At 36.3% G+C, this 26,034-nt stretch overlaps 2 protein-coding genes and 1 pseudogene across 2 annotated transcripts in view; 2 read left to right on the forward strand and 1 right to left on the reverse strand.

Moving 5' to 3' along the window:
• Positions 1-2,925: 2,925 nt before the first annotated feature.
• LOC147078513 (KIF-binding protein) lies at positions 2,926-8,058 on the reverse strand. Its single transcript, XM_085960176.1, has 2 exons — positions 6,936-8,058; positions 2,926-5,700 (listed from the first exon to the last, which is right to left on the reverse strand). Exons 1-2 carry the CDS (start codon positions 7,903-7,905, stop codon positions 4,871-4,873), a joined length of 1,800 nt encoding a protein of 599 aa, XP_085816302.1. The 5' UTR covers positions 7,906-8,058; the 3' UTR covers positions 2,926-4,870.
• Positions 8,059-10,257: 2,199 nt separating this feature from the next.
• On the forward strand, positions 10,258-11,121 carry LOC147078514 (uncharacterized; annotated as a pseudogene).
• A 5,137-nt stretch (positions 11,122-16,258) lies between these two features.
• Positions 16,259-26,034, forward strand: part of MED17 (mediator complex subunit 17) — a 31,151-nt gene continuing 21,375 nt past the window's right edge. The window contains exons 1-4 of the mRNA XM_085960188.1: positions 16,259-16,440; positions 16,888-17,161; positions 23,887-24,168; positions 24,456-24,606. Coding sequence (XP_085816314.1) covers positions 16,352-16,440; positions 16,888-17,161; positions 23,887-24,168; positions 24,456-24,606 — 796 coding nt within the window. The 5' untranslated portion in view covers positions 16,259-16,351. The remainder of the gene's footprint in view (positions 16,441-16,887; positions 17,162-23,886; positions 24,169-24,455; positions 24,607-26,034) is intronic.

Raw genomic sequence — 26,034 nt, forward strand, 5'->3', positions numbered from 1 at the left:
TTCCGTTCAAATAAAGTAAATATGAATGAATTCGAAAACATTAACATTGAAAATCGCAAACAATTTTATAAACGGGAAAGAGGATATTCTACAGTAGCACGAAACCTGTTTCAAAGTTACGTCGTGTTAATAATTTGAATTCAAAGAGAAACGAGGAAAATAGTATACGACCGTCACTATTATTTCTTTACAAATTACCAATCGTAAATTTAACACAGCGAAAACGGAACGGGAATAATACGGCATCACTCGACGAAGTGTATATAGTTGTTATGTTAAATTTTAATAATAAGTTAAAATTAGGTATAAGAGGATGAAAGTAGAGATTGTATGCTTGTGGAAAAAAAAAAAAAATGAGTCAATACGCCGTAAATTTCTCAACGGGGTTTCAATAATAAAAAATAAAAAAAATAATAATAATAATAAAACGTGAGAGGCACCGCAAATCGGCGCGGCGCGCCTTGGAATAGGATGTCGGGCGCGTAAAACGAAACAATTTTTTTTTAAATAAAATGGGTTTCACTAAAAATAAAGTTAATTACACAGTTTTAAGTGTACTGATTCAGAAATAAATATAATGAGAGGGTGGAATATTTCAATTTTTAATATCAATGTGATTTATACAGTCAATACAATGTTGCAAAATAATTATGGGTATTAGGGTAAAATATTAAAAGTGATAGTAAGTACCATAAGTACAATGGGAAGATTTTATATAAAATTAGTAGCTATTTAATGTATGGGGTAGGAGTAATTAATAAAGTAAACTCGAATAAATTTAAAGTACAGGAAGTCTAATGAACGAATAAATTACTAAAGAAAGAGAAAGAATAAATACAGATGAAGACAATTTGGAAGCACAAAGGGAGCCACCTCTCGAATTAAGCGCATCCAAAGGCAGCGTAGCCGAAAATTCATGATACCAAAGCTTGATGGTGTGGAGAGTGCGCACTCTCCTTTCTCGCGCAGGTTCATGGAGAGACTAGGGACGTGACGCCTGAAAGATATCGTGAAACAACGAGAGGTACCTCCGAAGTGTAACCATCTATAAAAAAAAGAAAGGGAAAAGGATACTTATTGTGAAAATCCATCCTAGTACCGGTGGGAAAGCCATGCCGTCAACGAGCCTGGCCGTTGTACCGCTAAATGACGCTTTGCCCACAGCGGTAGGAACGGATGCAAGCGCAGTATCTACCCATGAGGTGATGCTACAGAGACCAGCAGACGAGTGGGAAATTTTCCACAGAAGGATATCCGCTGCTCGAAATGAGCCTGGCTCAATAGTAACGCCACTACCACGCCCTGGTTGCAAAGGCAGACGACGCCAAACGAGGTACGCTCCTATTGCACCAGAAGAAGAAAAACGTAACACGAAATAATAATTCCGAACGAGGGCCAAACGTCTACAAATGTAGCCTCTCGGAATACAAAAAAACTGGACAGCCCAAGAGTCAAAGACTGCAACTCCACGACCCCTCCGCTGACTAGTATAAAAGAACGAGAAGAATAACAAAAACATTACGAAAACAAAATAAACACATGACATTACAGGAGAAAAATAAAATAATAATAAATTATGACAAATGATAATAAGAAAGGAAAATAAATCAAACTCTGACTTATTCGGGAGCATTGCTTTGAGCAGGAAAATAGTAATTAAAATAAATATAGAAACAATACGTAAAGTTAGTTGTTTTTTTTTTTTTTTTAGAATAGTTAGATTGTAGTTGAATTTTTTTTATAAACTGTTATCATGCCATGTACTTAACGGATGAACAAGGAATTGGATGGGTGGCCGATGAGATCAGGGCGTACCTTTCGACTTTAATCCAGATGGGGCGAATTGATACACCCCTGTTACAGGCGGGCTTCTCCCGGTGTAAAATAATCATTTAGTAGCTTAAGTCGAAACGTAACCCTGACCTCTAGAAACGGCTTCATAAAACATCTAATCTGATTCCTTGCTCAACCACGTAAGTATTTTTTAATCATAAGTAAAGGCCTTCGTCCGGTGTGTGAAAATCGCATATTGGGCGGAGGTGTAATTAAGATAAATTTAATTTAATTTAAAAAGTAAAAATGATGATGGATGAAAGAGATAATTTTAAGACTAAATATAAGGATTCAAAAGTAATAAATTTTGCCGCACTTGCCGGCTACGTCAAAATATCTGCGCGCCTGCGCCGAGGTGGTCCTCGTGATTCGTCAAATCCAAAATCATGCGATAAAATTTGGCCAATCACGAGAGTCCTTTTTGTAGAATGGCGTGGGTACGCGAAGTTGAGAAAAAGAAAAAAAATGAGTAAGCGTCCCCTTTCCGATAGGATAGGACCTGCGAAACTTATTGTTAAAACAAAATATGTAAACGTTTAAAGAAAATGTAAAATATAAGAAGACCACGTTACGAGCACGAAAGACCGTGTTTTATTTATACTCCAACCGTTTGAATTTCTTTTTTTTTTGTGAATCCGGGGTTCGATGGACATCTGAGCTAGCCGCTGGAACCCCGGGGATCTCAGATGGGCGAACTGATTTTTAATTTAAAATATGTGGCAGATGTTGAGAAATACTCCTGCCTGTATAATTACAGGCTACCAGAATATTCCCATAAAGATATTACGGAAAAAGCTTAGAATGAAGTAGGAAAGACAGTGTTTTTGACAGTTTGAGGTTATTAGATTATTATTGGAAGTGGGTTTCAGTAGCGCCGTGTCATTGGCCAGTTTATGTGTTCCATCAGCAACCAGTTTGTCGGTTTTTATTTTTCCCGTGAGCGAAGGGTTTTACAAGATAGACAGACAATATTCTCTGACATGGATACCAGACATGGATAAAAAAATAAAAAAAGATTTCGCAAAGAAACTGCTATGTAAATCATAATTCCAAAATGGAAAAAATGGTATTAATAAAAGTCAGTGTATCCAGTTATAAATCTTTAATAATATTCATCAAGATACTTTAATTTATAGTTAGAACACGAATGATACAAATGCCAATATATATCATAACATGTAAGTACCTACCTACCTACTATTCAGAGTAATACATTTTTAATTATGACATAATTCAACAAAACCTCTGCCTACTAGTCATTGGTATGAATTTATAATTACATTTTATTAGTTCCGATAAAATCAATATGATGTCTGCAATAATGCAACACCAAGCAAGCAGTAACCAATTTTAGCGAATTTGGTTATCAATATAGAATGATTTAAGTAATATAATATTATGTATAAACACAGCAGCATTTTTCACAATATAAGCAGTATAAAATGATTTCTTTCCAATAAATATTAAATTCTACATTCTCATATAAAATTATATCACAATGGAAATTTTAATTGACTGCTGCAAATGAACAAAAATAATTAACTCTTTGATTTCACATCGACCTGCAATTCAAAAAAAATTTATCTTCCATAAGAATGGATAGAAAATTACTGAATGTTGATTGAGTAAAAAAATAAAATAGTGATAGATGTTGTTTACAATAACCCATTAGCACCAAAGATGGTGTTGAAATTATGATTTAATTGAATGAAACGATAATTTAATTTATATTTTGATACATAGACCGATATGAAACTATTATAATTGTTGTAAATAAATTTAATCAGAGAGAAAACTGTTTTTCCTATTCTAGATTTCCAAAATTTACTGACAGTAAAATAATAGATATTTCAAATTTAAGTTTTGTCTTTTTCCGAACAGGCAATTAAGCAAAGCAGATTTGAAAAGATGGCACGAAATTTCAATTAGCATCAGCAAAGAATGGTTGTAAATGATAGAAATGCTCAATACTATTGGTGGAAGTGGTCCCAGAGATTGTTCTGAACGCAGTGACATGTGATCTGAGTGTAAAAGTCGAATATTTCCTATATATCGGTACTGTGATGGCAAACGGTTAAAACTGATGTTTTTTCCGACCATATCCGATCTTAATAGGATCATATGGACCTCCACAGAGTGGAGGTTTGTATTGACAGATTTTGTTTTTACGAGAAATGGGTGTCAGCAACTTGCTCAACCTATTAGGTCCATTATCTGACTCATACACAAATTGAAATATATTTTGAAAATGAAAAGATATTTTGAAGTATTTTATATCAAAATAAGCAGAATTAGCATCCCAACACCAACCTCAAATCATTTCTTTTAAAAAGATTGAAGTTTTATTTATCTTGCATTTTAAGCAGATATATCTTTTTGCCATATAAACTTTTTTCACATTAATTTGGTGAAATGCAGATATCTTTCAACGTTACTTTGTGACCAATAAAGTTACAGCTCTAATATTTTGCCACATCAAAGAATGTACAATTTGGAACATATTATAGAAGAAAACTTAAAAAGTGAAAAACTACAGTTATAACCGTCTGCCATCACAGTACTGATATATGTATTTATTTCATCAGCCAGATATTTTATGACGGTATCTGCTTTGAACCACGTTTTATGGCTGGCGGAACCTGGAATAATATAATCAGTTCCTTGTTGTCTAACACCTCACTACTTAACACACCTAAATTTATGTTAAACGTGGATTAAACTATACTTTTAAATACGATTTTTATATTATGTACACTCAAGTTTGAAAAATAAATAGATTCGGTGTAGTCATTTTCCCCCCATCTTTGTGATATTTTTAAAATTAGTTTAAACCTGAGCTCACTAATAATTAATGATGTAAGTAATTAGTAAATATTGAGACTGAGTGAAACAGAAAAATGAGCAGATTTCTGTGGACTGTTTTGCTTACGGGCACTCGAATAGCTAGAGGGGGTTAATTGAAAAATCCAGCAGCAATATGAATCCAAAAGTACAACAATTACTATAATGGTAAAATAACACCTAATCTACTCATGATTTAAGTCACAATATTTTCTTTTAACCTAAGCACTTTCAGAGGCAATAAGCTCGCCATCTCACGGCAGACGCTTAACTCAGCGGTCATGAGCGCGGCTGCTGACTTATCTGTGTCACAATAATTGACTAGAGTACTGTAGGCGTTCAGCGATTTCTCTGTATTCTCCAGCTGTCCTTGCTTATCCAAAACAATCATTTTCATGTATAACCTTCCTACGTGAAAATAAGCCATAAGAGCCGGTTTGGCCATGTCCGCCGGAAGTTTCTTAGGCATCTCTCCTGACATTGGTTCTTTGAGGGAATTTAAAAAGCTTTCAAAATTTTTTATACTCTGCTCAGACAGATGATTGATTTTTTTTAAAGACTGAGGCGTAGGTCGTTCGTCTGAAGTTTGATGTTTTTCTAACTTGATATCCAAGATATTTGAATAGGTTTCGGCGAGCTCATACCATATTTGACGACAGAGTTGGGTGTAATATAATGGATTTAATTCTTTGATGATTGGTTCGAGAAGATCAATGCGTCTTTTATGCATTTTAGCTTGTCTTTCATCATTATCTTCGAAAAACGCTAAATATTTGTAAAGCTGCGAAGCGTCTTGAATTATCTGTACGTGATCGGAAGCAAGATTATCCATTGTATAATACTGCTTCGCTTTATCGATCCATTGTTGCACGTTTAGAAATACTACCTTGGCATCGTCGTACGTGAGTATAAATTTGTCTGTAACTTGATCTTCGTAGACTGACAAGCTTAGAGATTGAAAATAAAGATGTGAGAGGTCAGCACTTGACACTGAACTGTCGTCAGACAATTGTAACAATGCTAGATCTGAAAATAAATAATAAAGATGCAATTAGAATAATTGCGTTTTAATTAATTAACCAATTAAAATTAAACATTTTACAATAAATTAGTGAAAACTATTAAAGATTATTCAAAGTTATTTATGACAAAAGATTGTCAGTGAGTAACAAAAACAAAGATTAACAGTTATTAAGAATATAATATAATGATTGGATGTTTTTATATATCTATACCCTAGTTCTAGAGTTGGGAACCTTTTCTTGTTGGAATGCTCTATTTAGTTGTAATCTTGTAACCTAATAAGGCTGCATTCAAGAAACTTCAATCGGATGTATAGTATACGCTTCATAACTTTGCACTCCAGCTCTAGGTTGAAAACGATGTAATAAATTCCACAATTTATATTTAACATTTTATATTAACCCATAGCTTACAAAATTGTATTTTTGCTAATTACTTTTCAAATGCAAATTAACACGTTAATTACAAAATTAATTAAAAGGGTCCGTAAGCATTGTGTTAATACAAGTGAATGTCATTTGATCTAATTTTATGCGAGGTAATCAAGCAAAGAGGTGTATCAGTGTAGTAAAAAGTGCAAAAAGGTACAAACTTATAAAACGTATACCTTCCGACCATGTCCGATCCTAATAGGATCATATGGACCTCCACAGAGTAGAGGTTTGTATTAACAGATTTTGTTTTTTTTACGAGAAATGGATGTCAGCCATTTGCTCAACCTATTAGGTCCATACCCTGACTCACGCACAAATTGAAAAACAATATGTGTACTTGCCAGACCCAGGATTCGAACCTGGCACCCACGGCGTGATAGTCCAACGCTTAAGCCGCACGGCCACCGTGGGCGTATACCTACTCTACTTAAAATGTACTTTTTTTAAATCTATCTACTACACCTACTAACCTAATAAAAAATGTAAATTTAGATTCATTCAAAAGGCCGCTTCTAATAACACACAGGCCGCATGAATTATAAAGAAAAGATCTTTCTACGTCGACTGACACTAGTAACTAAAAACCTGGAAATTAAAAGTCTAGGAGCCACTGATGCAAACACACGTTGAAAAAACATGAAATTTTTGCCAGCCGCCGAATTAAACCCTTGACCCACAGCATCAGAGGCAAGCACACTATCAACTTGACCATGCCACCATGGCTCCACATATTACATGAATAGCTAATAAATATGTGAAAATTAAAAATACTATTACTAAAAATAATACTATATATTAATATACCTGATGACAGAGAGCAAGGTAAAGCATCATCACTATCGTCCGCATGATGCATGAGCCTATCTTTAGAATTGGACAGAAGCAGCAACCCATATTTGACCCAACACCGGGCTACGTCTGCAGATCTGTGTTTGAATATTTCCATCTTGGCATCATGGGCTTCATCCATTATTTGCTCAGCCGCCAATTCGTCGCCATAATTATCCAAAATAAAAGAAGCCGCTGCTAAATGGTGTCTCGATTGTTTGAAGCCATTCTTTTCCATGAAAAATTGAGACAGTGTAGCCGAATTCAATGCCCAATCAATGGGTTCAAAATCTTTGTATTCCAACTGCCTTTTAAGTGTTATATGGCAATAAATAGCAGATTTCAAATAATCTTCCAAGCTTCCATAAATTTGGGCAAGATAATACAGTGTAAGAGTGTGAACTTTTTCCAAGCTCACAGCAGACTCTTCACTCTGTTTATCATCTGGTCCCATAAATAAATCTACAATATCCAATGGAATAATGCCTGAGTCTTTAAATTCTTTGTACAATATTTCTGATCGATCCAAGAAGACCTTTGATTTCTTTGCATTATCTCTATTAGACCATACAATACCCAACTGATTGAGGGCTGTTAAGACTGTGATTATTGCCTTGGGATGTTTCTCATTATTTTCAAAGAGCTCGACACATTTTGTCAGCTGTTCCACACCGCCCGTGAGTTCTTCGGTGTCAACTGAAATTATGCCAGTATAAAGTAGGACTGCACCTAGCATAGCCTGATATCTAAACAACTCGTCGTCACCAGATACCGACTCTATTATATTTAACAATGAACCTTTCATTTGCAATAAGATACTTTTTGCAGCATATTTGGATGCATACGGTTTATCTTCTGGATCATATTTACTGTCCTCGTAAAGTAACTTTTTCACCTTCTCATAATTCTCTTTCAGTCCAACGAGTACTTCTTTTTCTACGCCCATGTCGTAACGAGATTCTTCACAGAAAATATAACGTTCATTCAAATATTGATAATAACAATAACAATCAACAAACTATTACAATAATCCTTCCTTAAAATTGACCAAATCAAACAGAAATAATCGAATGTCAAATTGTCAAATTATAACCATAGAGTCTCATAGAGATCTACGAACCAGTATTGCCATCTTTCTACTACTTTTCTACAGCAGGCGCTCCAGTGGCGAGCCAAAAGTGCGATTTGTTTATCTATTTTGTTCTGATGCCGGCGCTCCATTGGCACGCAAGTCAGACGATTTACAGTCTTCGGACTTTTTTTCGAGTGGAGCACTCCAGATCTGCGGACTTTCTAATCCGCAGACCAGGCTCGTTGGATTTCAAACATGTTGTTTTTTTCCGAGTTGCCACACTTCGTCCGTCGATCACTATTCAAAAATGATTTTAATTACGTGATCATTCGGACCGAAAAAATCTGTAATTTTTTAAACATTTTCATTTATTAATATTTGTTAATTTACACATTAGAAAATGAGAGATTTATTTTCGGTCCGAATGATTGCGTATTAATGTGAAATCGAAATTGCATAGTGATCGACTGACGAAGTCTGGCAAAAATATCAAACGTGTTTGAAATCCAACGAGCCTGGTCTGCGGATTAAAAAGTCCGCAGGTCTGGGGTGCTCCACGCGAAAAGAAAGTCCGAAGACTGTAAATCGTCTGACTTGCGTGCCAATGGCGCGCCGGCTGAAGACATTACGATAATCGCAACGTTTGACAGCTCGACTTTTTATTCGTTCGTTGATCAGTAACAGAGGGTAGACAAATCGGACGATGAACAGATTATAAATACAATATTATGGCTCAAATAGACTCTATGACGATCGATCATATAAATGCCGAAAAACCCGTTTCTTATGTTGGCGTCCTGTGTCACAACGTGTAAATACGATGTCATATGGTGACTGTCACATATCGTCGCTATAGGATTGGTTTGTCGAATATCCGTTTTTTTCGAAATTACCTAACTTTTTAATGCAGAATGATTTTTTGTAGCTAAATGGACCAGAACCATCCTTTTCTTTAAATTGATTTGTAATGAATACAGTATACATTATGCTGTAAAAACAACAATTTAAATGGTACCTAACTTCATGTATTTAAATATAGGATAATCAAATTTGTTTTTCGTCTCGTGAACATTTGAAATTTTGTCTATTTGACAAACCAAACCTACAGCAATGATATATGTTAAACGATCGATGACAGCCTTCAATGTCATAGTTTTTTGGCTCCGTGTAAATACCTCGATAATGTTGTGTGACACTCGTTCCTTGTCTGTGATGTCTATGCCAAACGTGTTGTCATATATTATTGTTTATGGGTCATAGATTGCACGGGAAGTGTTTTTTCTGTCTTTTATTTCGAACGTCATCTTGACAGTAGACACAGGTACACGGTAATTATCTATCTATATAAAAGAAAGTCGGGTTAGTTACACCATTTATAACTCGAGAACGGCTGGACCGATTTTTACGGTCTTTGATTTGTTGGATTTGTCTCAGCCCCGAATATCAGAATAACTACTAAAACATTGGAAAAATGCACGGAAAAAAAAATATGAAGAAAATTAATTTTCTCATACATTTTGTATGGAACTGCTTTTGAATGATCTCGATGAATTTGAACGATGAACCCCGCGCATTCGAAAAGTAAGAATCACAAAAAAATTAAAAAAGTACACAACGCCACTTCTGATACATGACAGAAAGAATAAACAAGAAACAAACAAACAAAAGAAAGGCGTTCTGTGCATTATCCTTTGACAGTTGATTTAGTTCAGCCTCAGATAATCCCGAAAGACTTTCGTAGTATATAGTAGTAATTGTAGATCCCAGTGAATTTAGGAGGAAGTAGTCCTGCCTTAATCTCCCTTGCTTCTCCGACTGCGTCTATCAAATAAATCAAACGAATGCAAACATCCCAAAATTATCGTTCGATTAAATTTAAAGCCGGACTAAACGCCTTCGGACTAGATTCGACAATCGATCTCCGTGAATAATCATTACCAGCTAGGTGCACAAATAGCTATTTCGATCGTGATTTTCAAACGGTAAGTTGCCTTCGAAGATGTTCACTTTGTGAGGTTTTCAAATTTGTGTTTGTGCGCGCATCGATAATTGCTTCATTATGTAATTTTGAATTGTGTGATTAATTTTCCAGTGTTATTTACAATGCTGCAAGCCAGAAGATCTAATCTTTCACAATGAAGCCGTAAAGCAATTAGACTTCGCAATATTGTTTATTAATCCACTGCATGTGAGCAAGAAATCGCACGAGAAGAGCGCCGCGTTAATATGGCTCGACTTCGTGATTCACAAACACAAGAACGAAGAGAGCTAGTACGTCAAACGGCTCAGTTGGCAATGAGAAATCGTCGAGATTATCGCACACATCAACAACGTGATAATCTTCGACGTGCAAGAAGAAATGCTTCAAGTGTTGATTTGAATCGAGTAGCGTTTCAATACGATTGCACAATTGATTATATCTTGCATGCTTTCATTCGAATGAGCCCAATAGAGGTTGTGTGTGACCATTGCGGTGCATTGAAGTTCGGTGGAGAAACGCCTGGATTGTGATGTCTCAATGGCAAGGTGAAATTGCCATTATTGCCTCCGCCACCTGAGCCATTGCATTCATTGCTTCGTGGTGAAACACCAGAATCACGACATTTTCTATCGAATACTCAAAGATACAACGGATGTTTCCAAATGACTTCATTTGGAGCAGACATTATCGAAGAACGCGGATTCAATCCAACATTCAAGGTAATTTTTGCTCGAGAGAATACACGTTCATTTTCCTTTGGTGATCATAAATCAGTAATGCTGACTTCGCCTTCGACTTTACAGATCTAAGGCCAAATTCACCATCGAATTGGATCATTGCAACCGCTTGAAGACGCACATCATAAATTCATCCAAATTTACCTCATGGGCAATATGGAGGAACAAATTGATCGGCGTCAAACGATCAATACGGCAATGAAAAGAGCAATTCTTCAAGATCTGCAGCAACTACTTCATGAACATCATGCATTGGTTCGGTTGTTCAAAACTGCGTTGGATCGCATACCAAGTGATGACTACAAAGTTGTGATCAGAGCGGATAAACGACCCGCTGGAACATACGAACGCCAATTCAACGCTCCAATATAGATGAAGTCGCAATTCGCAACGGTGAAAACTTGGAAACGCGCGATATTGTGCTTACACACCATTCATACGATGCATTGCAATACCCGCTGATGTTTTGGCAAAGAGACGATGGATATCACTTCAATATCAAGATGATAAATCCATTGAACGGTGAGTATCGATATCATAATTTTCATTTCAACATGACAATAATTTCACTTATTTCACTGATTTCATTTCAGGTGTGGAAACCAAGAAGGTGAGCTCGATGAATTATTACGCATATCGTTTGATGATTCGTCAAAATGCTGACAACTATTTGCTGCGATTTCGTCGATTGCTTCAGCAATATTGTGTCGACATGTACGTCAAAACCGAGACAGAGCGCCTCACTTTCATTCGGTTGAACCAAGCCAAACTGCGTTCGGAGGAGTATATTCATTTACGCGATGCAATCAGCACCGACGGAGATGCAGCTAATGTTCGTCGATTGACTATTCTACCAGCGACGTACATTGGCCGCCCGCGTCATATGCATGAATATGCGCAAGATGCAATGACATATGTTCATCATTACGGTCGTCCAGATCTATTCATCACTTTACATGCAAGGCACGACATCACCACACGTGTCTTCAAACAAAAAATCCTGTCGCTGATGAACTACATTGTTAAGCATCGCGTCTTTGGGGATACTCGATGCTGGATGTACTCGATTGAATGGCAAAAACGGGGCTTGCCGCATGCACACATCCTTATTTGGTTAGTCGAAAGAATTCGACCAGACCAAATAGATGTCATCATATGTGCCGAGATTCCTGATCCAGAAACCGATCCAGACATGCATGATGTTGTAATTACTAATATGATTCACGGACCGTGTGGCGCTATCAGCCCCCAATCACCGTGCATGGTCGACGGCAAGTGTTCAAAGCGTTATCCACGAAATTTGACGGCGGAGACTATCACTGCCAACGATGGTTATCCATTGTATCGGCGTCGATCACCCGATGATAACGGTAGAACTATCACAACGAAAGTGAAAGGATACGATATCGTGGTCGCCAACACTTGGATTGTTCCGTATTCGCCACTTCTTTCCAAAATATTCAAGGCGCATTAAAACGTGAGTATTGCAATTAGGTGAAGTCCATTAAATACATCTGCAAATATGTCACCAAAGGCAGCGATATGGCGGTTTTTGGCGTTCAAACTCCCAATACCAACAATAAAATCACGCACTATCAAGTTGGTCGATATATGAGCTTCAATGAAGCGATTTGGCGTATTTTCTCATTCCCTATTCATGAACGTCATCCCACTGTTGTATATTTGGCGGTGCATCTGGAGAATGGTCAACGAGTTTATTTCAACGCATCGAATGTTGCTCAACGTGCTGAAACACCTCCAGCGACAACATTGACCAGTTTCTTTTCGATTTGCCAAAGCGATCCGTTTGCACGAACGTTGCTCTACTCTGAGATGCCACGTTATTACACTTGGAATGCTTCATCGAATAAATTTTAACATCAAAAGCAAGGCGATGCGGTTCCTGATCACCCGGATGTGCGTTTCACTGATGCCTGATGACATCATTTGAATCACTTCGAACAGTCAATGGTGTAGTATGCCCAACATTTCGTGCTGCATTCCAACAGCTCAATTAATACTCATTGGAACATGACAATCGCTGAAGCAATTGTTTCTGCATCTCCAAGTCAGATACGCACATTATTTGCTATCATTATTTTGACATGCTTCCCATCGAATCCACCTGAACTGTGAAACAAGTACAAGGATGACATGTCAGAAGACATTTTTTTACATCGAATTCGTGTCAGTTCAGGGAATCCTGATCTCGAGGTGAATGAGGAGATTCATAACCAGGCTTTGCTTTTGATCGAAGACATGTGTTACCTCATGTGCGGCAGCTTGTTAGTCAAGTTAGGAATGCCAACGCCACATCGTGGAATGAACGACGCTTTCAATCGAGAATTGGAACGTGAACGTGAATATGATCGAGATGCATTGAACCAATCAGTTCAAACGAATGTACCATTGTTGAATCCCCAACAGAAAGAAGTGTACGATACGTTAATGAAGGCAATTGATTATGAAATGGTGGCTTATTTTTCCTCGATGCGCCCGGTGGAACTGGGAAAACATTCCTCATGTCATTGATTTTGGCCACTGTTCGTGCGATATCCGAAATTGCTGTAGCAGTTGCTTCTTCTGGGATAGCGTACACGTTGCTAAAAGAATGCCGAACGGCTCATTCAGCGTTGAAATTGCCGTTAAACCTTCAAACGTCTGAAAAACCGACATGCAACATTGCGAAACACTCAGCAATGGCCAATTTTTGGTAGCAAGTAAAATCATCACCTAAGATGAATGCACAATGGCGCACAAATGCGCGTTGGAAGCACTCGATCGAACTATTAAAGATCTGCGCAATGACTCACGATGTGTTGGAGGCGCAATGATTCTACTATCTGGCGATTTCCGCCAAACACTACCAGTCATTCCAAGATCGACCGCTGCCGATGAAATAAACGCTTGCCTTAAATCATCGACTCTGTGGCGCTATGTGAAGAAACTTCAACTGACGATAAACAAGCGAGTTGCATTGCTAAACGATCCATCTGCCGAAGATTTCTCCAAGCAATTGCTGACTATCGGTAACGGCTGTGTTTCTGTCAACGAATCAAACGGATTGATTTCTGTTGCGCTGAATTTTTGCAATTTCGTCTCAACGAAGGACGACCTCATCGACAAAGTGTTCCAAAACATCATTGCTAACCACAAAAATCACAATTGGTTGAGTGAACGAGCAATTCTTGCGGCAAAGAACAAAGATGTGGATCACTTAAACTTCACAATTCAAAATCAAATCGTTGATCCACTGCATTCCTTTAAATCTATCGACTGTGGTGTAACAAACGAAGACGAAGCAACCAACTATCCAACTGAATTTTTAAACTCTTTGGATCAGCCTAGCTTTCCACCGCATAATTTACAACTGAAGGTTGGTTCGGTAGTCATCATGCTTCGAAATCTGAACCAACCAAAACTATGTAAAGGAACGCGTTTGGTGGTGAGAAATCTCATGAGCAATGTGATTCATGCGACGATAATCAAAGGAATGTTCAAAGGTGAGGAAGTTCTCATTCCGAGAATTCCGATGATCAAAACCGATATGCCATTCGAATTTAAACGAATTCAATTTCCGATTCGTCTTGCATTCGCCATGACGATCAACAAATCACAAGGCCAATCCTTGAGTGTTTGTGGCCTGAATCTAGAAAATGAATGTTTCTCTCACGGTCAATTATTGTAAGTAGCTTGTTCACGTGTCGTCAAACCATCCGCTTTGTTCGTTCTCGCACCTGACGACAAAACGAAAAATGTTGTATATCACAAGGTGCTTCACTGAAGGGAATCGATTCGAGTGCAACCCATCCAGCAAATAGTTTAACAGAAAGTAGTGCAACAGTGCTACGCGAATCATTTTGATTCGCTTCAATAAAGCAAATGCCTTGCTGCCACATGAATTACATTCATTTCAATGTAATTAAAATACTTTTCATTTTGATTTGATTTTTACCCATTTATTGAACTCAATTCATTTTAACTTACTAAAAAACTGACTTTAATTCAGCTAATAAGTTAACACTAGATTTATTGGTTCTGAAGCGGTACGAAGTTCGCCGGGTCAGCTAGTTGTTATATAAACAGTAATGAAATGGATAAAACTGATAAGAGTTCTCAAAATCGTGGTGGAATCGACGGATGAAGCTGTTTTTAATTTAATGAGAATCTTGGAAAATAGTCCACTATTGTGGGATTGCGCACAATCCGACTATGAAAACAAAGTTATAATAAATGCTGCTTGGGTCGAAATAGTTCAGGATTTGGAACGCAATGTTATTGCCAATCGCTCACCGGCCGTTATTTTTCACATACGGGTTTTTTATAAGAAGCTCATGGGCTCAATCTTTAATAATCACCCATCGAAATCTTCAGACGACAAGCATAGGTACATGATAACTTCTTGTTTTCTTATTGAATTATAGTAGTATCCATGGGTTTCCTACATTCGCCGGTGTTATAATACGATGTGGACAAGAAAAAAATAGTTAATAAGTATACTTAGGTAGTTTCAAATCTCACTACCTACAACCTAGCAAGCCAACTGATATGCAACTGATGTATTTCGATTTTCATTTGACAGATTTTGAAGACGTACGTTTGTATTATTTATCAGTGGCAAATATGTGACACAATAGATTTTACGGCATCGTGTGTAAACGGATTGGCATATACGGGTGTCATAGAATCTATGCCCACGTGTCATAGATTTTTTTTGACATATTATATTCGCTTATGTGTAAACGGAATGGCATATATATGATGATAGACACTAAAACACTCTTGACATATATGTGCCCGATCGTCATAGGCCTACCGCGCATGAACGATTTACTATCGTACGGTCAACAATCGAGGAGTTGTAACCATCGATTGCAATGCAACCCCGCGCATGAATGATCGAGCGAACGGCCGTATTGAAAATCTGTGTTCAGACAAAAATTTTACACCGATTCGAACCGGCCGGGGTCCCATTGGCAATGCTTTTAAATGAGAGCCCGCGCATGACCAGTCATGGCCGGCCGAGAGTGCACTCATACATGCACGCACAAGTCACGCGGTCGTATGGAGCGCACGCATACATCGAACCGTTATGAGATCCACATTTGACTTGACAGTTCATCGATGCGTACCTATTGGCTTTGCATGCGCGTACCAGTCCCATTTTTTCAGTTTCTTTCTTCATAAATTAATAAAATATACACCCACATTCATATATTGCGTCCGCCATTTTTCGGTGCGGACGCATATCTTCAGTGCGCGCGCATTGCCTCCGATCTATATCACGCCATGCGCGCTCAAATATACTGGCCGGTAATAATTTGGATCATGCGCGAGCAAACCAACGATTGTCCGAATGCTACCTGCCAGTTATGTTATCGTCCATGCGCGGTAGGCCATAGAGTGTATTTGGTCCTTAAGACATGTAGGTACGAAGATTGTCTATGACTGTGGTCTATGATATTGTCTGTCATTAGTCTATGTTGTCTATGACATTGCGGCGTTGCGTATTGTTTATAATTTTTATTTGTCGAATGAATCCATTGAATTTAATTTGTCCAATTAAAATTAACCGATAGGTTAAAATAAATTACTCTAAATCATGGCGTATTCTGTCAACATATCTGTTGAAGCACCTATCGAAAACCAAATACAGGAGATCACTTACGATGGACAAGAAATATATCAGGCGTTAGTATCTCATATAATTTTCCCATACATTATTTTTGTATTGTCAAATCAAATCATTAAAACGTATTTAGCTGACATGACTAAAAAATATACCAGCCAATATTAAAATTAGATCTGCTAAGAAGACCGATACATAACTTGACAACATCAAGTACTTACAGAAATGTGCTCATTTTATTGATTCATCATTATAATAAAAGTCCTCGACATTGTTTTCAAAGTACACGATTGTTATAATGTTTGCTCATAATTCTAGTGTCATTGATATGATGATAATATGACCCTCCCTAGATAAACTTAAAAAGCCGCATATGGCCAAAGGTGAACATATTCTTATGATATCCTATTTATTATGGGATCTATGTAGATTACTATAACTATTTCCAATCAGCATAAAGCAATAAATTTAATATCTCTTATATACGTCTTCAAATATTTTTGTTTCAGACCTCTTTCTATGTCAGAAAATTTGGCCAAGTTAGCTCAAAAAATAGACTTCAGCAAAACTACTACGGATGAATTTGTCGGAAATAATGTGAAGAAGGAATCACCCGATAGTAATTCACCGGATTCAAAAAATGCTGATGATGATGCAAAAGATCCAGGATTTCAATCTAGTCTTTGGCCTTGGGACTCTGTCAGAAATAAGCTACGGAGTGCCCTAACGGAAGTTTGTGTCTTAGCAGATGTGCTCGCCGTAGCCAAAGAAAAACGATATATGGTATGAATGAACATTTTTCAACTGAAACATTTCATTAATTTATTCTGCAGTGGTTTTCAAACATTCTCGTCTCATAACGCTGTTCGTTTTTTAAAGATTTTTTCATATCCTAATCAGATGTGATACCTAGTGATATACTTATCAAAGTGCTGCTCTCAAGTAAACTGAAAATGTTGCCTCATATTATTTTTAATCTAACGTTATGTAAAGCCATTACCTACTTATACTACATAATTTCATTATTTTAAACGAATCCACACTAAAGGTCCCTTTAGACGTCAGTTCTGTCATTCGTTCAGTCGACGTTTCCATTTTGGTCCGTTCAGTTTTGAAACGGCGGTGTATTTAGACGATCAGTTAAGTTATCCGTTCAGTCTCAGTTGACAGTTCAGTTGGGAAACGGCAATGTATATTTACATAATTTTTTATCCACCAAAAATGAATACAGTACACTCTCAGTAATCCACCGCTCGATTATCCAACAACTACTATAATCCGCCGTTATTTTTACTAGTTGAAAGCACAAAATCAAGCTCTATAATTCGCCGGTATTCGATTGTCAAATTCAGTAGTCCGCCGCGTACAAGTATACAACGCAGATGAGACGGGTTTATGGCGGAAACTTCTCCTTCGTAAAACACGAAGATAGTAATGTATCAGGGAGGAGAGTGCCCATGGACTACATCACAATTATGTCGTGCTCCAATGCAACCGGGACACACAAACTGAAGTGTCAAGTGATTTACTATTAAATATTTAGTTAGTAAACTTAGATTATTAATAAATATGTATAATTTAGTAAATACTTGATTTTGATTATAAATAAAACCGTAATTTGCTAGTACAAATTTCTCATAAAAACTATTTTTACGAAATACCTATTTTAATTTTCACCATATTTTGTATGTATGCACTATAATCCGCCTTTTTCACTATTTGGACACTTGTCTGGTTTTTGGGGTGGCGGATTACTAAGAGAGTAAGTACTGTATTATTTTTATAATAACTTTCTTAACATATTGGTTGGTATAATACAGTACCTATATATTTGAAGAAATAATAATGTTTCAATCAAAATTGGAAAGTAGTGTGAAAAATACGCAACATAGTAATTTACACATCAATTTAACTGGCAACTCTAAAAACCACTACCTTCTACCCGCATGCCATGTCGCTGCGACTACCCTAATTTTTCCCAGAACTTGAATCCAAGTGAACTTTTCCATTTTAATGAATTTTTTTTAAAATCAGTCGCTCAGATGAGATAGGTGCTCTTCAAAACCAATTTTATTTACATCACAAACTGCAGAGGCGCGTTTCCCTAATGCAACATGACGCAACCGATTCATTAAAAAACTTAAAAGGGGGCCTCCGAAGAGTTAAAACCTGCCACTGAGTTATTAAATTATATTGTAATTTCAAAAAATATGCATATTTCTCACAGACTGAGTGGAAAATTGGTATATTGCCCAAAGCATAACAAAATCCCCGCATAAAAGTAGGGATTCTAATAGCTATCGATTAAAAGTTAAAAATGTAGGTTAATTAAGTAAGTAGATAAGAACAGTGAGCAAAAAAAAAATGACCCCCCTATGAACATGTGTATCTTTGATAATGATTTCTTTTCATTTAACTTGTAGGTATTTAGGGTAGGTATGCCTATAAATAACAGAGATCGTCTACTATTTAAATAATAATATATTATCGTTACAAACATTTTTTTACCTAGAATTCTATCTCTAACTATACAATATTAGAGTAAACCTGTTACTCTTGCAGCAGTTATCCACGAACTCTATAAACTTATTTGACAAATTCACCTTGCGAGCTTTTTATTTAATTTTAGTATTTTTTTCAATTACTTTGTTATAGTCATTGTTTATGGCAATTGATGATCAAATTATTGATATTAGATTCACTATTTTTATTATTTACACTTTCAACGAAGAGCCAGTTCTTCATTATTATAATTTACATACTTCTTTCTATTCGATTGTAAATATAAATTCATGAAAAGGATTTTCCAAATACTAAATCGTAGGTATTCTGCTGTAAGTGTGTACTTATGTAGAGTACTCTCTCAGTAATCCGCCACCCCAAAAACCAGACAAGTGTCGGATTAGTGAAAACGGCGGATTATAGTGCATAAATACAAAATATTGTATAAATTAAGACAGGTATTTCGTAAAAATAGATTTTATTGAGAAATTTGTACTAGCAACTTACGATGACTTTACGATGAAAATCAATTATGTATTAAATTATACATATTAATTACAAACTAAGTTTATTAACTACATATTAAACAGTGGGAACGTTCTACAGAATTGGCCTTTAGAATTGACAATATGATTTTTTTTACAAGTGGTCCATAATATCTGGTCTACTAGTTAATATAAAAACGTCGCGTCAAAGTTGTTTGTGTCAATAAACTTGCTCCAGGACTAGGATCGACTCATATTTCATATTTATTTCGTCAGGGCTGTCGAAGACATAATTCATTAATATTTATACTTTTAAAATTTTATTTATAATATATTATTTAAGTTTTGTGCATCTAATGCAGGTCCATACTGGCAAGAAGTTGCTGGCAACCTCGTTAGATTTTACGATCGTTATGATAATTATCGTAAAATTTCTTAAGCAATTATGATAATGATACATCCCTGTTCATTCATCATTCATAAAACATCTAATCTGATTCTTTGCTCAACTATGTAAATATTTTATTAATAGGTAAAGGCCTTCGTCCGGTGCGTGAAAATCACTTACTGGGCGGATGTATAATTAAGATAAATTTTAAAGTATAAATTATGATGGATGAAAGAGATAATTTTAAGACTAAATAAAATATATAAATAAGAATTCAAATGTTGTAAATTTTGCCGCGCATTGCGCAACGTTAAAATCTTCGCGCGCCGGCGCCGAAGTCAGCCTCGTGATTCGCCGAATCCAAAGATCATCCGATCGGATTTGGCCAATCACGAGAGCTCTTTGGTGAGTCGGCGTGGGTTCAGAGGAATTTCAAAAAAGGGAACCCCGAGAGAAAAAAGTTAGTGAGCGTCGTTTGTTCAAAGTATACGGACCTGATGACTGTAACTGTAAAAACCAGAAAATAAACGAACAAGAAAGACCTTTTTTTTATTTAATTTCTTTCGCTTAATTTTTTTGTGAATCCGGGGTCCTATCGACACCTGAGCTAGCCACTGGAACCCTGGATATCTCAAGTATCGTAAAATTTAATGAGGTTGCCAGTGTGGAAATGGCATAATATCCACTGTGGTTCACGTAGTGGCATGGACCTGTTTTTTCTGGGGTCAACTGATTCAGGAAGTCAACACCCATGATAGAATTTTTTCCAGTTTTGGTTGCATTATATTCCAAAACTCTTCTGTGAAAATCGTTTCCGATTGTATAAATGGAAATTTCTCGGTGTACATAGTAAACAAACCTACGAAATCTGGCAATCAGATTCGCCATTTTAAAAAGCGACGATTTTGCGTAAACAAATATCACATGGTCTGTACACGTGTGCGGCAAACTTCGAATGTGTTTGTAATTTTGTGTATTTTATGTTTGTGTATCACGCAGGCCATATTTGCCGGCCTTTCTGATTGCAGTGATTTGTACACATCTTCCTTCCTGTTTTTTTTTATTCGTAGAAACAAACAGTATTTTCTGTTAGTTATATGAAGTTGACCTTGAATCTGTAATAAAATAATACACAATTAAAAGATTTTGAAATAGAAAAAAACACATTTCCAAGCTTTCAGCCCTGCTCACTCGTGAATGTCATTCATCATTTTAACATTTTGATGTTATCTGACCTTTACACTATAATATGTACATGCAAATGTAATGTTTTCAAATAATTCATATGGATTATAATATAATATAATATAATAAAATAGTATATTATACCATCGTATTATTTTCTCGAAATCATTAACTTACTATAGTATTTGAGTATCAACCTATGTTCAATTTGAATTGGGTTATAATAATAATATACCCATAGATATATCAATAGTATGTTTGCTACGCAATCCACCCAAGTTATCAGTATGTACTTGCACAGGTTTCCACTAAACTTGTTCAGTGTTGTTTGTTTTTTTCTGAATATTGTTGGAAGATTGTGTCATTTCGTAATTCATGCAACATGACGAATGTGTTGACGGTTGCATTATTTTCCTCTGCTCGTTTAATGGTAACGAGTCAGTCCCAGTTAGTGCATCTTCTGATTTGACTGTATGAACTGCGGTCGGTTTACAATTATTGCTTTCATCCTCAGAATCCAAGCCTCTTGATGTATTTATGAGCTCGTCTTCAGTCGGAAGTACTCCTCAGAACTTTCTGCTATGCATTCTTCTAAAACATTTTGCATTAGCTCTGACTTTTCAGTCGTCCTCTGAATCGATTCTTCTAATGGAGCTAAGTCTTCCGGTTCCCAGTTTTCATAATCTTAATTCCTGGAGGGCCACAGCTTTCTTCACAATTAAATTATTGCTCGTCCCGGTAGGTTGTTCCTTACCACAGCTACATTATATTCGACGGCGGACAGCTGATATAGGCACGCGGCCGACTACTGAATTTTACATACAAATACGGGCAGATTATAGAGCTTGATTTTGTGATTTTAACTAGTAAAAATAACGGCGGATTAGAGTAGATGTTGGATAATCGAGTGGTGGATTACTTAGAGAGTACTGTATTGTGGTTTGTACGAAAGGAGACTTGTTTCAATTAAACCATGTTTCTATAATTTACACAAAATTAAAATTATTTGAATGCGTGGATTTATTTGGAAAATTATAATTAAACTAGCTGAGCCAGCTGGCGGTCACCAGTCTGTCTCGCTAGGTCTTGCAGACGGCTTGGCGGTATTGGATTTTAATATAACTGTGAAGTATGCATAGATGGCGCCATAGTTTTCCCTTCGGGATGGGTTTTTTATTCACGTCAGACAGTATGACATTTCGCTGATTTGTCAGTTTTACGATTTGCAAATCATCGCTGCCAATATAAATTTGGGCTCATATGCGTAGCCTAGCCTATGCCTAGCAGAACAGCTGGCAATCGCCGATTGCTACCACTGACATTTTAATTTTAATACAATATATGTGTAGGTATGTGCAGTTAAATATGATAAATAATTATACATCTCAATCATTCGAATATAAAGCAATATATTATGTGATTATCATAAATAGCGATCCAATATAACGTGATATTAATCTCCTTCCTATTGAGATAATAGAAGAAGGTTAGCAGTGTAAAAAATAAATTTAAACATTATTTTGTTTCATTGTCTATAAAAAATAAATGCTTGCAGCCATAGAATAGTATTTAAAAAATCAAAATTTGAATTCAAAATTAACATTAAACAATATAGTTTCCCGGTGCGGGACATTCATATCGAGACAAATGTTGATAAATAATGAAGCAATACATATTATATCTGATAAAAATAGGAATTTATAAGACCTAAAGATGTGGAATCAGCTTAAAAAGGCCTTCATCCAGCAGTGGATTGATACAGGTTGATGACGATATAAATGGGTAGGTATATAAAATCACAAATTTTTAAAAATATAGCAGTTTATATGGCCAAGAAGAGTAGAATTAGGTTGGGATAACCTTCATCCAGCAGTGGATTGATCTTGGTTGATGATGATAATGACGATATTATGAATGGGTAAATATAATATCAGCAATTTTGATAAATATAGCAATTCATATGACCGACAGAAATTCAAACGACTTAGAGAGGCCTTCATCCACCGGTGGATTGAGTCAGGCTCATGATGATAATGGAAATATAAATAGATATTATATAATATCACCGATTTTGATAAATACAGCAATTCAAATGACAGAAAGGAGTAGAATCAGGCATGGGAGGCCTTTATCCAGCAGTGGATGGGTTCAGGTCAATGATGATAAGGACGATAGAAATAGGTATAATATAGCAGTAGAATCTGGTTGCGGAACCCTTCATCCAGCAGTGGATTGAACCTGTTTGATGATGATGACGATATGAATATGTAGATAAATGTAATATTACCGATTTTGATAAATACAGAAATTCATATGACAGAAAGGAGTAGAATCAGGCTAGGGAGGTCTTTATTAAGCAGTGGATTGGTCTTAAGCGACGAAGACGTCATTCTGCTGTGCGTTAAAAGAAATACGGCGAATCGTATACAGTATATGAGAAAATATCGTATATAAACGTTACGTACCTGTAAAATCATTGAAAATTTCTGAAATGTGGTCAATTCAATCGGTAGATGAATCGATAGCGCACATTTCAAAGTGAAGATGTAAAAATAACACTAAAATGTCGCTTAAATGGGCTGTTGGTGCGTTTTCCAAAATCTCTTAGGATAATAATATATAGGAGATTATTCATTTTTTATCGTAGGGGCCCTCAAAATCAATTAGTGCGTCGGGTCTCTAGGTCACTGAACGCCGCTGACAAACCAGTGCAACAATGAGATCTATCATAGTGATCATGCATCGGTGTGTCGTATTAAGATTGTCAAAAAAGTATTAAATTTCTCAAAACAGCTTGCGGCAAGTTCGAGTACCAGTCAGGGCTCAGCGGTGTACAGTTTGTATACCGCTGATTTATTAGTTTTATAATGATACATAAAAGTCAATCCTCAAATCATCACGGTGAATGTAACGGTCACATACATACTAATCTGATGACTTTTTAACAGGTTCTAGATCCAGTTCCTCAAGAGCCGGTGGAGTCCAGGCCGATGGTTCAGGTGTACGGACGTAAAAAGGCATTGGCGAGCGCCGCCGGAACACTGGCCGCCGGCGTAGAAAGGTTAAGGGCGAACGAGAGCTCTCGCAACACTCGAAACACTCCCGACTTCCATATAGATCTGCTCAGGCTCAGACAAAATTGGCGACTCAAGAAAGTATCCAATTCCATCATCGGGGATCTCAGCTACAGAACGGCAGGCTCCAAATTTACACAGACGGGAGTTTTTGAGGTAATCATTTCTTTATAATAAAACTAAAACCGTGTGCCGTACTAAACTTTCTGATGATGATGTATGTTCGTGAAAATATATTTTCACTTTGTATATTAGCAAATTACGTATACAGTATATAAATGGATACGGTCAGACGAAATTATAATTTTAACAAACACGGTTCAAAACAATATACGGTTTTAGTCTATGGATGTCCTCCGGGTGTGGGTGCCCCTGGTTATGGTCTTTAACATTATTGATAAATGATAATGACAGAATAAAAAGATTATTATATTCATCAATAGGTCAGTAAGGCACCGGAGGAGTCCCTGTTGCCGGTTGTGAACCCTGTCACTGGATTGCCCGGATCTCAAGTTCCTCCCCCCTCTGCTTTACGTGTTACTGTACCTGCGGAGTTGCAAGGAGTAGCTTTCATCTCAGTATTATGCCAAAAGGGTAAGAATCTGTTTTTTTTTAAAGTTAGTTAATGTATTATAATATAGTAGTACCATAGGTTCAAATTCCAAGTTATTGTTACAAATAATAATAATTTCTATGATGCATACCCGCCGCATACTTAATATGACATCTTAAATGGTCACCAGTGTTGCCATCTTTTTCTATGCTGATTATAGTACAAAGGTGTAAAAATTATAGTATTTCTGAAAAATAAATAGCACAGGAACATTTTAGGTCTTGAATCCTTTAAAATTATAGTATTTTGGCATATTTGGCGTAAAACTATAGTATTTTACATTTTTCGCGAAATTAAAATTATAGTATTGTACTATAATTATAGTACGGTTGGCAGCACTAATGGTCACAGACAATTTTAAAATTGCATATCTTATAAATAAATAAACACAACCAAAATGATCTCATCGGTCATTTTGAACAAAACATGTAACTGTATGCGTACTGTATTTATCTCTCTAGCGATGCCATCTCACTATATATGAAGCGCTTACTTTCAAAAGCGGCTAATACGGTTTTCCGAATATATATATATATATATTAATCCAGCTATCATTGTTGCGTCCTTTTACAGAACCCACAGTATAACGTCCATCTGAAAGCCTTGATTTTTCATAAATTTGAACAAAGTATATTCTTTTTGTCATTCATCTGACGACCGTGAGGTATTTAAATTTTTGAAAAACGTTTATATAAAAATATACAAAAATAAAAAACTACCTTTCAATGACCCGCTTATTGGAACTCCTTTCATATTAATACATTGGGGGGTCCTTCATATATTTTTTCATAGTGGGTAGCATGTCGTGCGTCCCACTTGTATATTTGGTTTGATTGTCCCAACAATCGGACGTCTTGCGATGTTGCCACTATTTCTCTACGTTTTTGTTTAATAGATTTAATAGGTATGTAGATAGGTTGTTATTGAATGTTAAGGCGTTCTGGGAAGAGCGCTATGATCATGGCGCGTTATTATGAGTTGTCGGAGACTATTATTTAGAATAGAAAAATTGGAATGGTACTCTTTATTATGGTTAGTGATATGAGATATATTATGTATTGTTGGGTAGGTACTTTCCAACCTTTTTCAGTTCATTCTCCCGCCTCAATTTTCTTCCGTCTTTGCTGGAATACTTATTTTTAGGTCTCGTAGATCTTGATATTTTCTATATAGTATGTGGCAGTATCGAAGGATGGAGGTAGGCTGTAAGATTCGACATAAATTGTGTGCACTAAACTTTGTCAGTCATACGTATTTGTTTTCATTGAAATAAGACTAGAGATCGGTTGGTTTGTTTTTAAAATTCAATTAAACCCTGCGAAAACCAAGCCATAATAGATAATAGTCAATAAATACTAGTAAGTATATCTATAAAATATCTAAAATTATGCAATTAAGTCACATAACTT

The sequence above is a fragment of the Rhyacophila brunnea genome, unplaced genomic scaffold, assembly GCF_057557595.1.
Source record: "Rhyacophila brunnea isolate RB1 unplaced genomic scaffold, BYU_Rbru_1.0 scaffold_11, whole genome shotgun sequence".
Lineage (NCBI taxonomy): Eukaryota > Metazoa > Arthropoda > Insecta > Trichoptera > Rhyacophilidae > Rhyacophila > Rhyacophila brunnea.